This window comes from Fusarium verticillioides, chromosome 4 (genome assembly GCF_000149555.1).
Source record: "Fusarium verticillioides 7600 chromosome 4, whole genome shotgun sequence".
In the NCBI taxonomy this organism is placed as follows: Eukaryota; Fungi; Ascomycota; class Sordariomycetes; order Hypocreales; family Nectriaceae; genus Fusarium; species Fusarium verticillioides.
This window is the reverse complement of record NC_031678.1, coordinates 2092907-2104070: the sequence shown is the minus strand read 5'-3', so window position 1 is coordinate 2104070 and position 11164 is coordinate 2092907. Positions and strand designations below refer to the sequence as shown.

At 49.4% G+C, this 11164-nt stretch overlaps 3 protein-coding genes and 1 non-coding gene across 6 annotated transcripts; 1 reads left to right on the top strand and 3 right to left on the bottom strand.

Moving 5' to 3' along the window:
• The first annotated feature begins 778 nt into the window (after window positions 1-778).
• On the top strand, window positions 779-3776 carry FVEG_05030 (hypothetical protein). Of its 3 annotated transcripts, XM_018893024.1 has the most exons (5): window positions 782-1064; window positions 1131-1255; window positions 1307-2246; window positions 2301-2714; window positions 2775-3776. In XM_018893024.1, the coding sequence occupies exons 3-5, from the start codon at window positions 1618-1620 to the stop codon at window positions 3514-3516; spliced, it is 1785 nt and encodes a 594-aa protein (XP_018749831.1). In that variant the 5' UTR covers window positions 782-1064; window positions 1131-1255; window positions 1307-1617; the 3' UTR covers window positions 3517-3776. The 3 variants fall into 3 exon arrangements, with proteins under 3 accessions (XP_018749830.1, XP_018749831.1, XP_018749829.1); XM_018893023.1 differs by having other exon boundaries at window positions 779-1255; XM_018893022.1 differs by having other exon boundaries at window positions 782-2246.
• Window positions 3777-3881: 105 nt separating this feature from the next.
• On the bottom strand, window positions 3882-3966 carry FVEG_15588. Its single transcript has one exon. It is a non-coding gene; the product is annotated as a tRNA-Lys (tRNA).
• Window positions 3967-4093: 127 nt separating this feature from the next.
• On the bottom strand, window positions 4094-7121 carry FVEG_05029 (hypothetical protein). Its single transcript, XM_018893021.1, has 2 exons — window positions 5923-7121; window positions 4094-5870 (listed from the first exon to the last, which is right to left on the bottom strand). Exons 1-2 carry the CDS (start codon window positions 6508-6510, stop codon window positions 4434-4436), a joined length of 2025 nt encoding a protein of 674 aa, XP_018749828.1. The 5' UTR covers window positions 6511-7121; the 3' UTR covers window positions 4094-4433.
• Window positions 7122-7930: 809 nt separating this feature from the next.
• On the bottom strand, window positions 7931-9454 carry FVEG_05028 (hypothetical protein). The gene has a single exon (XM_018893020.1). It carries the CDS (start codon window positions 9362-9364, stop codon window positions 8090-8092), a length of 1275 nt encoding a protein of 424 aa, XP_018749827.1. The 5' UTR covers window positions 9365-9454; the 3' UTR covers window positions 7931-8089.
• Between the last annotated feature and the right edge of the window lie 1710 nt (window positions 9455-11164).

Genomic DNA, 11164 nt, shown 5'->3' with positions numbered 1-11164 from the left:
AAGGATACACCTGCTACCTAGTTTAGCAAAACCTATATGAGTTAGAGGTGCCAGGGTCGCGCCATAAAGCTGGGAGCAGACTCGCCAATACAAAAACATAATACCAAGACTTGAACCTCGTTGTTTTGTGGATAGAGTGTCTGGAGGAAACCCTCATCTAGCTCGACCATGCCCACAGAGGCTCACTCAACGTTGATCATCACTAAATGGAGCGAACGATGATAGCCAAACAACGTCTAAAGAACTCAGCCTCGTCCGATACTGACTAATTCATGTACTATGGGCAAGTAATGGGTCACTTATCCAGGCGATGGCCTCTTTTATTGATATAAACTTGTGAACTAATGAGATAAATGTACAACTTGAAACGAATCTTGGGGGTTAGCTTCCAATGAATACTCATTAACAAACACAAACAGAATTCAGTCAGTCTCGATAAATACGTCACCGAAGGATATGTCCGAGAGCCGTCTTGAGAAAACGATTAGTAGTCAAGACCATACAATGATGCCCGTGGAGAGGGAAGTGATATCGTGAACACGTAAAAAGGAATACGGAATTTTAGTCATAAACGCAATATAAGGCGTCATACGGATACACTACGCCCGAAACAAACACAAGAACCTTAATAGCAAGTCGATAGATCACTCAGCTGCTACCTTGAACCCCAAGATCCAGCTGAACAAGTGACATACCTTGATAGATAGATTCTGCATGGGCAGCGAGGTTTAAATAGGATTATCAGGAAAGACATCAGATGTGACTCTTGAAGTTAACTCACGATCAAGGTTCAATCAAGCATTTACCACCTTTAAGGTTCAGATCCGGCCGTTGTGGGGCCGGAGCGGCTCCGAAAGGAGGGCACATTCGGCCGATTATCTCCGACTTCGGCCCCGATCAAGGGGAGGTCGATATCGCAAACAGCGCCAAGAGTGAATCAAGGCTTGCGGGGTATAATGACGCACGCATCTAGCATGAGCTATTGTTCTTATTCAGCTTTGCTCCTCAGTTATACAACTGGGTCTTGGTTCACGTCTTCTCGGATTCTGATCTGGTTGAAATAGGTAGAGTCAGATTCAGATTTCGCAGGGTCGTCAGTGGACTGACTAGGCTGACTCGTCCAACCTGAGACGCTTATCTGATCCGCTGGGTCCATGACAACGGGCGAGTTAATTGTTTGCAGGCCTGCTCACAGCAGTCCTTAACAAATGTGATCAAACAAGCCCACCAGAAAATCCACCCGGCGCTGACAAGAGTGTGTTGATCTCCACTTGAAAGAGGCGAAACTGCTGATGAAAGCTCCTAGGCTCCTTCGGCGCCCACATCGGTTTTAGGACATACCATACCTAGGTAGTTAGGGCGCAATTTACCACTTACCCATGTAGGTGTAACAGTTCGTGGTTCTGATTCCCTTGCGTGCCGTATTCCCGTCATCGTCAATGCTATCTCTTTCTTATCTCTGTCCTGAAAATTCAGACATTTCACTATTGCCCCCCCTGTGTCGTGAACTGTATTGTCCTATAAACCACGGGCAACCAGCCTGAGTCGGCACATGACGACAGTCCCTTGTAAAAGTCGGCCATCGCATTCCATCTGGCCAGTCAACTCACAACAGCCATGAAAGAAGACTTTGAGGAGGCATCGCCAGCCAACGGCGCTGAATCGTCTTGCTCGGCTTCTTCAACAGGGTCGTCGCCAATTCTAGAGCCCATCAGGACCATTGAAACACGCCGCAGCCGCACCCACGACCTTGATGTCTTTGAGGCTCTGGAGCACGCCCTCACTCCAGATGTCGAGACAGAGGCAGAGCGTGAGGCTCGCGAACCCATTACTTATACCAGAACTGGCACCAGTGTGACCAGCGCTGCCTCTCGCCCCCCAGACTTTGAAGTTTTCTTTGAGGACGGTGATCCAGACAATCCCCGGAACTGGTCAAAGGGTTATCGGGCATGGATCATCGTATGTGTGTCGTATTCCACGTGGGTCGTCGTCTTGTATAGCACATGTTACACTGCATCGGTGTCTGGCCTGGCCGAGGAGTTTGGGGCGTCGACGACTGTGACAACGCTTGGTTTGACAACATATTTGCTTGGTCTTGCTGCGGGAAGTCTGATTGTGGCCCCTCTGAGTGAGCTGTACGGTCGACAAAAAGTGTACATCGTCTGTTTGACTGTATGGGCTTTGTTTATCTTGCCATGTGCTCTGGCAACTTCGTTAACAGAAATCATTGTTGTGCGCTTCTTTGGGTAAGTGGTGTCACCCAATCTCCTCTCGCCAGAGCTGTGCTAACACAACTGCAGTGCTGTCTTTGGTGCCGCCATGATCTCGAATAGTCCTGGAACTATCGTCGATATCTCGGATCCAGATTATCTGGCTGCAGCCATGTCCATGTGGTCCATCGCGCCTCTGAACGGACCATCTACTGGCCCAATCATTGGGGGGTTTGTGTACCAGTATCTGGGATGGCGATGGGATAACTGGATTCCTCTGATCCTTGGTGGAGTTGGAATTCTCATGATGATAACAGTCAAGGAGACATACCATCCCGCAATCCTGAAACAAAAGGCTGCTCGGTTGCGCAAGGAGAACGATGACCCGCGGTATTGGTGTCAGTATGACCAAAGGGTTTCCACCCGTCATCTGATCAAGATCAACATGAGTAGACCATTCACTCTGTTGGCATCTGAACCTATTCTGTGGTTTATGGACATCTGGTGAGTACTAGTTCCATTTCTGCTCGCTCACCTGTTTCCTGTGTGCTAACGACATGGCAGGATATCGCTGATTTATGCCATCCTCTATCTGTGTTTCGTGGCATATCCTATCGTGTTTTCTCAACACCGTGGATGGGATGCAGGCATGTCAGGGCTGGCCTTTGTGGGCATCGGCGTCGGAACCATGCTTGCCATCTTCGCAGAGCCTCTTTTCCGGCGACTGATCAACTCTCAGCCTCGAGATCCAGTAACTGGCAGGCCTCAGCCTGAAGCGACGGCTCTGGTCATGGCCATTGGCGCCATCCTGACACCGATCGGCCAGCTTGTGTTTTCGTGGACATGCCTGCCAGCGACCATTCATTGGGCTATTCCGATCGCTTTCGGCATCCCTTTCGGTGCAGGTAACACCATCAGCTTCATCTATGGCTCGAACTACCTGGCTGGCGCGTACTCCATATACGCTGCCAGTGCCCTCGCGGGAAACGCTGTTATTCGAAGTATTGCTGGCGGTGTTCTACCCCTGGCTGGTCCTAAGATGTACGCCGCCATGACTCCTCAGTGGGCTGGAACACTTCTGGGCCTCCTGGAGGTAGCTATGATTCCGATTCCGTTTGTTTTCTGGCGATACGGAGCCAAGATCAGGGCAAAGAGTCCGGCCATCAAGGCTCTGAGAGAGGAGCAGGATCGACTTGATGCGAAGAGAGCCAAGTATCAGAAGAAGCTTGAAAGGAAGCAACAACGAGAAGCAGAAAATGCAAAGACTGAGGAAGCTGGAGTGTTGGAGAAGACGGTAGACAGTTGAGGACAACAAAATCATACACGACTATTTACAGTATATGTAGCACTCTGAAATGGAAGTTGGGCATTGTCACCTTGTTGCTGCGTCAAGAAAAAGATTTAGGTGATCGCTTGTTTCATGTTTAAACCGCAAGACAGAAATTGCCTTATGCTATCTATTTTAAGATACTTACTTACCTAGCCTCTGAGAGTGTGCTACTCAAAGTGCTAACATACTATGTATGGCTCAGTTTGCCTGCAAAAATATAAAGACCAACTGCCAGATAACTTACACTCAAGATTTCAAAAATGAAAATGAAGAAGAAGAAGAAAAAAAAAAAAAAAAAAAAGATTAACGATTACTCAATCCCATTTGGAACATATAGGAACAGCCCGATGCGGGGGTCGAACCCGCAACCTTGAGATGGTGTACTCATTTAAGAGTCTCACGCTCTACCGATTGAGCTAACCGGGCCTCGTATCGAGGCTTGATGTTGAACAAGCAGTGGCGGAGACCTGTATATAATCTTTCATCATCTCCATTATCAGCTATAGGGTAGTACACATGCTGAACGACAATGCACATATGCACACAAAAAATTCTTGCAAGATCTCGCCATAGAAATTCAACATTTATGTAGACAAAAAGATTCATTTTTGTTGCGATTTTGTACTGTCAGACTATGGTACGCCGACCAAGTCTCCCGTAATCCGAATGACTTTTGAGACTCCCTGGTTGACTGCCTTCATAAGAAGAACCACAAAGTCGACCTATCCACGCCGTGCAGGTGTCCAACAAAGTACAGCCCAATATCACAGAGTCCGCTATGGCTCGCCAACACTCCCAATCTGACAGATTCCAACCTATTACTACATGTCACCTCTGTTAAAGAACCACCCAAAAATATTGTCCCCTATCAACCCCCAAAGTCGTCCGTCCTTTTAGTTCCCCTTCTCCAACCCGTCGAGCTCCTTAAGCACGGACGACTTGGTGTTGATCTTCTTAAGCTGGGTGTCCTCGAGCTTCTCCCCACCAGCCAGACGCATTTCAAGGTCCTCGATGGCGCGAACCTTCTTCTGGAGACTGCGGATCTTCTTGGCGTTAGGGTTCTGTGCAGCATCAGGAGCACCACCTCCGGCACCCTGGCTTGAGTGAGCATGGTGTCCATGGCCGTTGCGGTGACTGTTACTGCGGCTTCGGGCCTGATTGTTACGCGATTGGCTCCGGTTGCGGTGATTTCGTCGCTCGGGGCTGCGACCCTCGTGGCCGGAGCCGTGACCTCGGTCGTGAGGAGGAGGCGCCAGGCTAGCTCCGCCGTTAGGCTCGCCTTGGGGCCGGCCCTCACCCTGGGGATTCTTCTTGTTTCTCTTCTTCTTGTTCTTCGACTTGGACGAGTTTTCATCGCCCAAGGGTTCAGCTCCAGGAACGGTCCTAACCGTGGGAGCTTGGTCAGCCAAATCAGCACCGGGCACAGCGCGGCGAGGGCGACCAAAACCATTGGGGCCGACGTTGGGTAGTCCGTTGCTCACAACGTGGGCGGCACCGCCCTCATCCTCACGCTTGAAGTGCAGAGGAGTGGCCAGACCACGGGCGCCGGGAGGGCGGTAAGCACCAGCGGGCTTGCTGGGAGTCTTGACCGAGCCCAGGTAGGCCGTAGCCGAGGCATGAGGCGTAGGAACGGGGGTCAAAGGATCACCAGGAGCAATGCTCTCGGGACCCTGAGGTCGCCACACAACATTGTATAACTCAACCATATCCTCGTTATACATGAGATTGCCGCTAACATGCCACAACTTGACGCCGTTGTCAACACGGAGTCGGGGGGAGGTTGTGGCAGTCATGATGTAGCGACTATCAGGACTCCATTCGCAGACGCTGGGATTACCGCTCTCAAAAGTGGTGATCTTGCGGAAATCCTTCTCCAGATCGTAAACATCGATCTGACCAGCAAGGTTGCCGAAGCCTGCCACCAAAACAAAGCGACCGTTTGGCGAGAAAGTGATGGTGTTGCGAGGGGCAATCGGGAACGAGTGCGTTGCAACGGCCCGGTGATTGAAGATGGTGGCCTTGGGAGGCATGGTACCATACACAACACCGAACTCTCTCGAGTTGTGTGACCAAGAAACATCATGAATGGGGCCCTCCTTATCCAGGGACACGCGGGCATCAAAAGCACCGGTGGTGCTGAGCAGATACAGCGTGGTCTCACCATAGTAACTCTTGCCTGAGCGATCAACATCGGTTTGGGCCAGCACCAGAAGGCTGGAGCCAAGCTTGTTCCACTTAAGCTGGACCTTGTCTCCCTTGAAGAAGGTCTTTTGGGAGATTGGGTTGGTGAAAAGAGGGACGTTGAAGACCTTGACGGCAGCGGGTTGACCCTGTAAGTTGTCAGTATACACCTCTTGAAAATAGCTTTTGTTATTCGCTGACCTTGCGCTCGGGAACAAAGACGGCAACGGCGTGGTTTTGGCTGCCAGGAGCAAGAGCAAAGTTGGTGACACCCTCGACTCGGAGCTTGTTCCAGACCTTGACGAGATCGTGACTCTCGTAAAACTGAACCTCATTTGTAACGAGACGAGCACAGTACTTCTCATCAGCTGTGTACTGAAGGTTCCAGCCTTGCTGCTGCTTCTGAACAAAGCGGCCGAGGGGCTGCTTGTCCTGACCAGAGACATCCTCCTCCACAACACGCCAGACCTTGAGGTTCTTGGTGGCATCTCCGTTCTCATCCTTGGCAGGGCGTTCCCAGGTAATGACGAAAGTACCGCGAGGAGAGAAACCGAGCTCGTAGACGTTGGAGACCGGGAGTGACAGGACCTGCTGGGAGGTTGAGGGATCAATGATAGTGACAGCCTCGGGAGAGGCCCAAGCGAAGTAGCGACCACATGGCGAGTAGGTACAGCACCGGAGGTTGCCCTCAGGCTTCTTGAACCCAGTGAGAGGCTGATAGACGGGCGCGGCGTCGGTGATGCCGATGTCCCTCTGGGTTCGGTAGGCAAACTGCAGCGGAGACGCCATGGCTAGTGAAAGTCACAGTGTCTCGTGTCTTGCGTGAGTCTTTTTGGGGCCGGTTGTCAAAAAGTTCTGTCGTGTCGTGTGCGGGCACTTATCGACGTCGATGTAGATCGCGATCGTGGGGCAGAAAGCTTGGGCTTAGATTCGGATTGGGCGAATAAGCGGGAGAGCAAAATGCCAAAAGAAGCGTTGTGCTTTTCTCGACTGCGCAACGAAGAGCAGTACAGATAGTCGCTTGAGAGGGGATCAGGAGCGCTGGATCCGACTCGCCAAGGGTTTTGGATCGAGAGTTATTGTTCAAAGTCGTCGCGGAGCAACAAACAAAAAGTGGCGGGGGAATATCGATCGATTGCGATTGAGCGAAGCCGACAAAGCGAAGTTGTAAGACAAGAACTGACTGATTCGATGACCGGAAGGAAGATAAAAAGAAGACGGCAAGTCACCCAGAGGGAGGGAGAAGGAGGAGGAATTGGCGCGGCAGTGCCGTGATGTTTTTGGTTGAAGGGAAACGAAACAAGAGGGAAGAGAAAGAAGTTGACGGCTTTGGCCACCAAGCATAGGTAAATATGGATTTTTTTCGTTAGTTAGGCCGGACCAGGTTCCCATTCTTTTTTTCCGTACGTACCTAAGGCAAGGTATCCATCCGTAGGTGGTAGGTGGTAGGCAGCCCAGTGCCCAAGCCCAGTGGAGGCTCCCACTGAGGTGGCCTCCCTTTTTTTTCTTACTGGGTAGAACCTAGCCACACACCGCATAATCACCGCCATGGAACCTTTCGCCCTTGACTCAGCCTAGACACTGTCTCACTCGTTGAGCTCAGAAACATCCCGTCCATATCTGACCTATCTTGACAGTGCATGCGGCTCCAGATTTCTCTTTGATCAGAAGTTCAGAAACTAAATCGCAGCCAACCGTGTCAAGATCGTCGAGTGCTCCGTGAACCTTTCCCTATGCTAGGCTCTTTCAACGGGAACACCGAATGCATGGGCTAATCGGATCCTTTATTCTATTCCAAGTGCGAGGCCATTCATTCATTGCTTTTGAGCCACAAGAGCCCCATGTGCGTTTTATATACAGAGTTGTTTTGAGAATGTTTACTCCATTCATCAATTTGAAACTCCATAGAACATGCTATCAATGGCTATAGTCACGCCATCAACCATATAATCCCCCTTTTAGTTGTGGTTTGTAAGTTCTGTCTGTGGTACCTCTGTTAATCATTTGTGACAAGGTATTGCGCCAACCTACCCCTTACGCCTGGTTAAGCTTCTATTACGTGAAGTACCACCCAAAACAAAACCAAGCGACTCTGTTAATCCTCAAAGAATGCATGGTCTGATGTCTTTCACGCCAAGCACCTGCTACAACTCCCATTGTCATGGCTACGTGGCACCAATTGGCCTTAACAAGCAGAGTTTATGGCACAGATGCTGTCAATAAACTGGACCAACGAGCCTGCATGTGCCGAGCTCTTCCAACACCAGCCAAGGTGATGTTCCTCTGTTAAACACAAGTTGTACTTTGCTGTCTCATTATCGTGAATTGGTCATACAATCAACCTCCTATATAACGGGGAATGGCACGATCATCTGCCCTTAAATTTCTCCTTCCAGCCACCCTTCTCAAATAGCCATAAAGCCTCAGTAGCGTAGACTCGGCTTCCTCGATGACCGCCTTCAGTCATAGCAGCCTCAGTCAAGCTATCGAGAACCCTTCCCTTCTTGATAGCTGCCCATATTCCCATAGCAATAGGGTGATCCTCACTCTTACCCCACTCACCGAGTCCAAGACGATAGAGAATTCTCCCTAATGTCTGGAAAGCCATACATCTTTGCGCAGGAACAGCACTTCTGGCAAGATGAGCTAACTCCGCAACTGTGTATCCTGCAGCCTCGGGGGCGTCGCCATGGTGGTGTAAACCCTTCGAAGAAGGAATGGATCGGCTGACTCTTGGTGATAAGAATCGGCCCTGGAAGTCGAAGCGCAGAGCATTAACAGCGATCTCAGGATGCGGGTAGTATGAAGAGTCTTTGTCAGCCGGACTGTCCTCGGTAGGAATGGGTGCCATCCATGCGAGCTTGCTAGGGTCGGCGGGTAGATTAGGAAAATATTTCTTGTGCAGCGATTCTAAGAAATTCGGGTCGGAAGGGTCGAGATCGGCCAAAGCTGGCGGTACAGGAAAATGAACCGACTTGGGTTGGTCGGTAATAGGAAATAGATCGGGTGGTATTTGCGCCGGGGCTTTGTCCTCATCGCAGTGATCCGATACCTTTCTCGATGAACGTACTTGGGAAACTGGAGGAGAACTTTGCGATGCCGATTCTATTGAGGCCTTGCGAGCGTGCGGTGCAGTCGCTGGGGTGCTCTCCAGTGCTTCGTTCGTGGCAGTGTCTTCGACCTTAATCGTAGGGGGTGGGTCTTGTGTTTTTTCTTGGTTCTCTGGTTTTGGTGCGTCAAAAGGCGAGGGACCAGTAGGCTCCTCGATATTGGCCCGCGATAGCAATCTTTGAATGAGAGCTGGGTTCAAGCCGTTCATGATATCTTCTTGGGCTTGAGCAATCTCGGCGGGTGTCATATTTGCAATCTTCTGCTGGTTCTCCTGGTCTATGCGTTGTCTCTCAACAGTCTTGAAGTCTACATCTGAAGGGGAAGCTTGAGATAGTTTTCCGGCCTCAGAATGTTCGGCAGATGCTATTGCTCCGGCCGCTTCGGCGCGCTTCTGCTTGAAAGCGGAGGTCTTCCATCTTCTTTTATGTTGGGGAAAGCCGGTAGAGGATATAGGCAGGTCGCTAAACTCAACAGGCTTCCTCGTGGAAGTATCGTGCTCGATGATGTCGTTGATCAAAAGTGTCGGATCCATTTTGATGATGTTGCATATGCAGTCAGTATGGACGAGATGTCTCTCAACCTTTGGATCTGACGTCTTTTTTTTTATCCTTAGTCAGTGGAGAGAACCGTGGAGAAATGCTAGTGGGTCAGGGGCCTTGGGCGACCCCACATCCAGTAGCGCGTTTGTTTGAATGTGCCACGTGCAGGGATTTGAATGACCTGAATGCAACAGGAGTGGAAATACCGATGCTAATGGAAGCTTCCCAGAATAGTCAAGATAAAATACAAAAGAGTCAAAATTATGCTAGAGTCCTATTCAGAAAAGGGCGAAATAGCGTGAGTTGCTACTCCGTAGTGGATGTATTTTATCAGGCGAAAGCACGTTATGACTCGTAAGAGGTACTGAGGATTGGAAATTCGATCTTCTGTCCCCGGTTTTCCTCTCTTGATCGTTCTGTAATTACGGTGCAAAGAAGAAGAAAACCCTGCCCATTTATAGAGAAAAAGAAAAAAACCTTAGCACTTTTACGAAGTTCCGACCGCTATCAAAAGAATTTGCAATATATTGAATATACATTTATCATTAAAACAGGGCTTTCGAGTTTCGTTTCTTGAGACATACGATTTTAATTGTGAGGGTATGTCGCACCGCCACAGATTAGACAAGGATAGTGGTGCATTAGCGCCGATCGATTCTCGTTCCTCTTGAGTTCCAGAACAATTGTGCCACAGAACCACGCCCAGACTATAATTTGTGGCTTTTAATCGTTATGTTTTCTGGTTGGTCCTCGGTGCAATTTATTTGTGACAAAGCAAGCATCACGAGATTTCGAGCGTTTACTACCCACGACTATTTAGTATGCTGAACTTTTCCGTGCTTGTATTTTCGGTAGTTGTCAGGAAATGAATGCTTCTGAAAATCTGGTGGAGTCAAAGTTGACGTGGTCAGAATGAGTGGAATGAATAGAGCCTGATTATCAAAGAGAAAATACACAATTGGCGCCTCTTCTGTCTGCTTTCAACGATCCCCAAGGGCATAACTACCTAATCTTTGAGTTCAACAGTTGATGATAGGTACACTACCTTATTTATGGCGTACAGTATGGAGAAACGTGCCGTGTAGAGTTTCAATCCCTGCAGCATTAGTTGGTGACCGAACGACGTTGGAAACGCGCCGAGACTAATAACTTGGAGCATCAATATAATGAAATCACAAACAGTCACTCTGAAGTAAATGGTGATACATATTTGCATCAGCTTCAAATTGTAAGCAGGGAGGCAATTCAGAACATTGGAAAAAAGATCAATCAAATTACACAAACAAGCCACATTATAATAGTACCTTGTCTGGAAAAAACAAACTTGTGGCTGATGCAGCCATTACTGCAGCCGCGTCGGATCCCTGTCGACGTGCCGCGCCTAAGCTTGGTTCAACGTTTCTGGTTTCGGGATGAGATGGTCCACACCATTCAAGGGGGGGACCTGTTCATCGCTGCGATGGGCTGGGCTGGGCTGGACTGGGGTGTTTTGTCACTACCTAGGCAAGAAGGTGATTAGTCCAAATTGATTGCTGACTCTGAACGAATTGATCAATATCACGAGGTAATTATTGCTTGTGATTTTGTATGACTGTTGCAGCTGAGAGGTGAGCGGATAAGTGACGTGTTGCAAGATATAGCCTCTGGAGGTAGTACAAAAGTCACATGTCATAAGCCGAGAGATATTCCTGGAGTCCACAGTCCACTGCAGGCAGGCAGTTTTCCCCACGCTACCTACCTTACCCAAGGTACCTAAGAATGGAACCTCCTTCCTGGAGAGTAAGAAAAGCTTC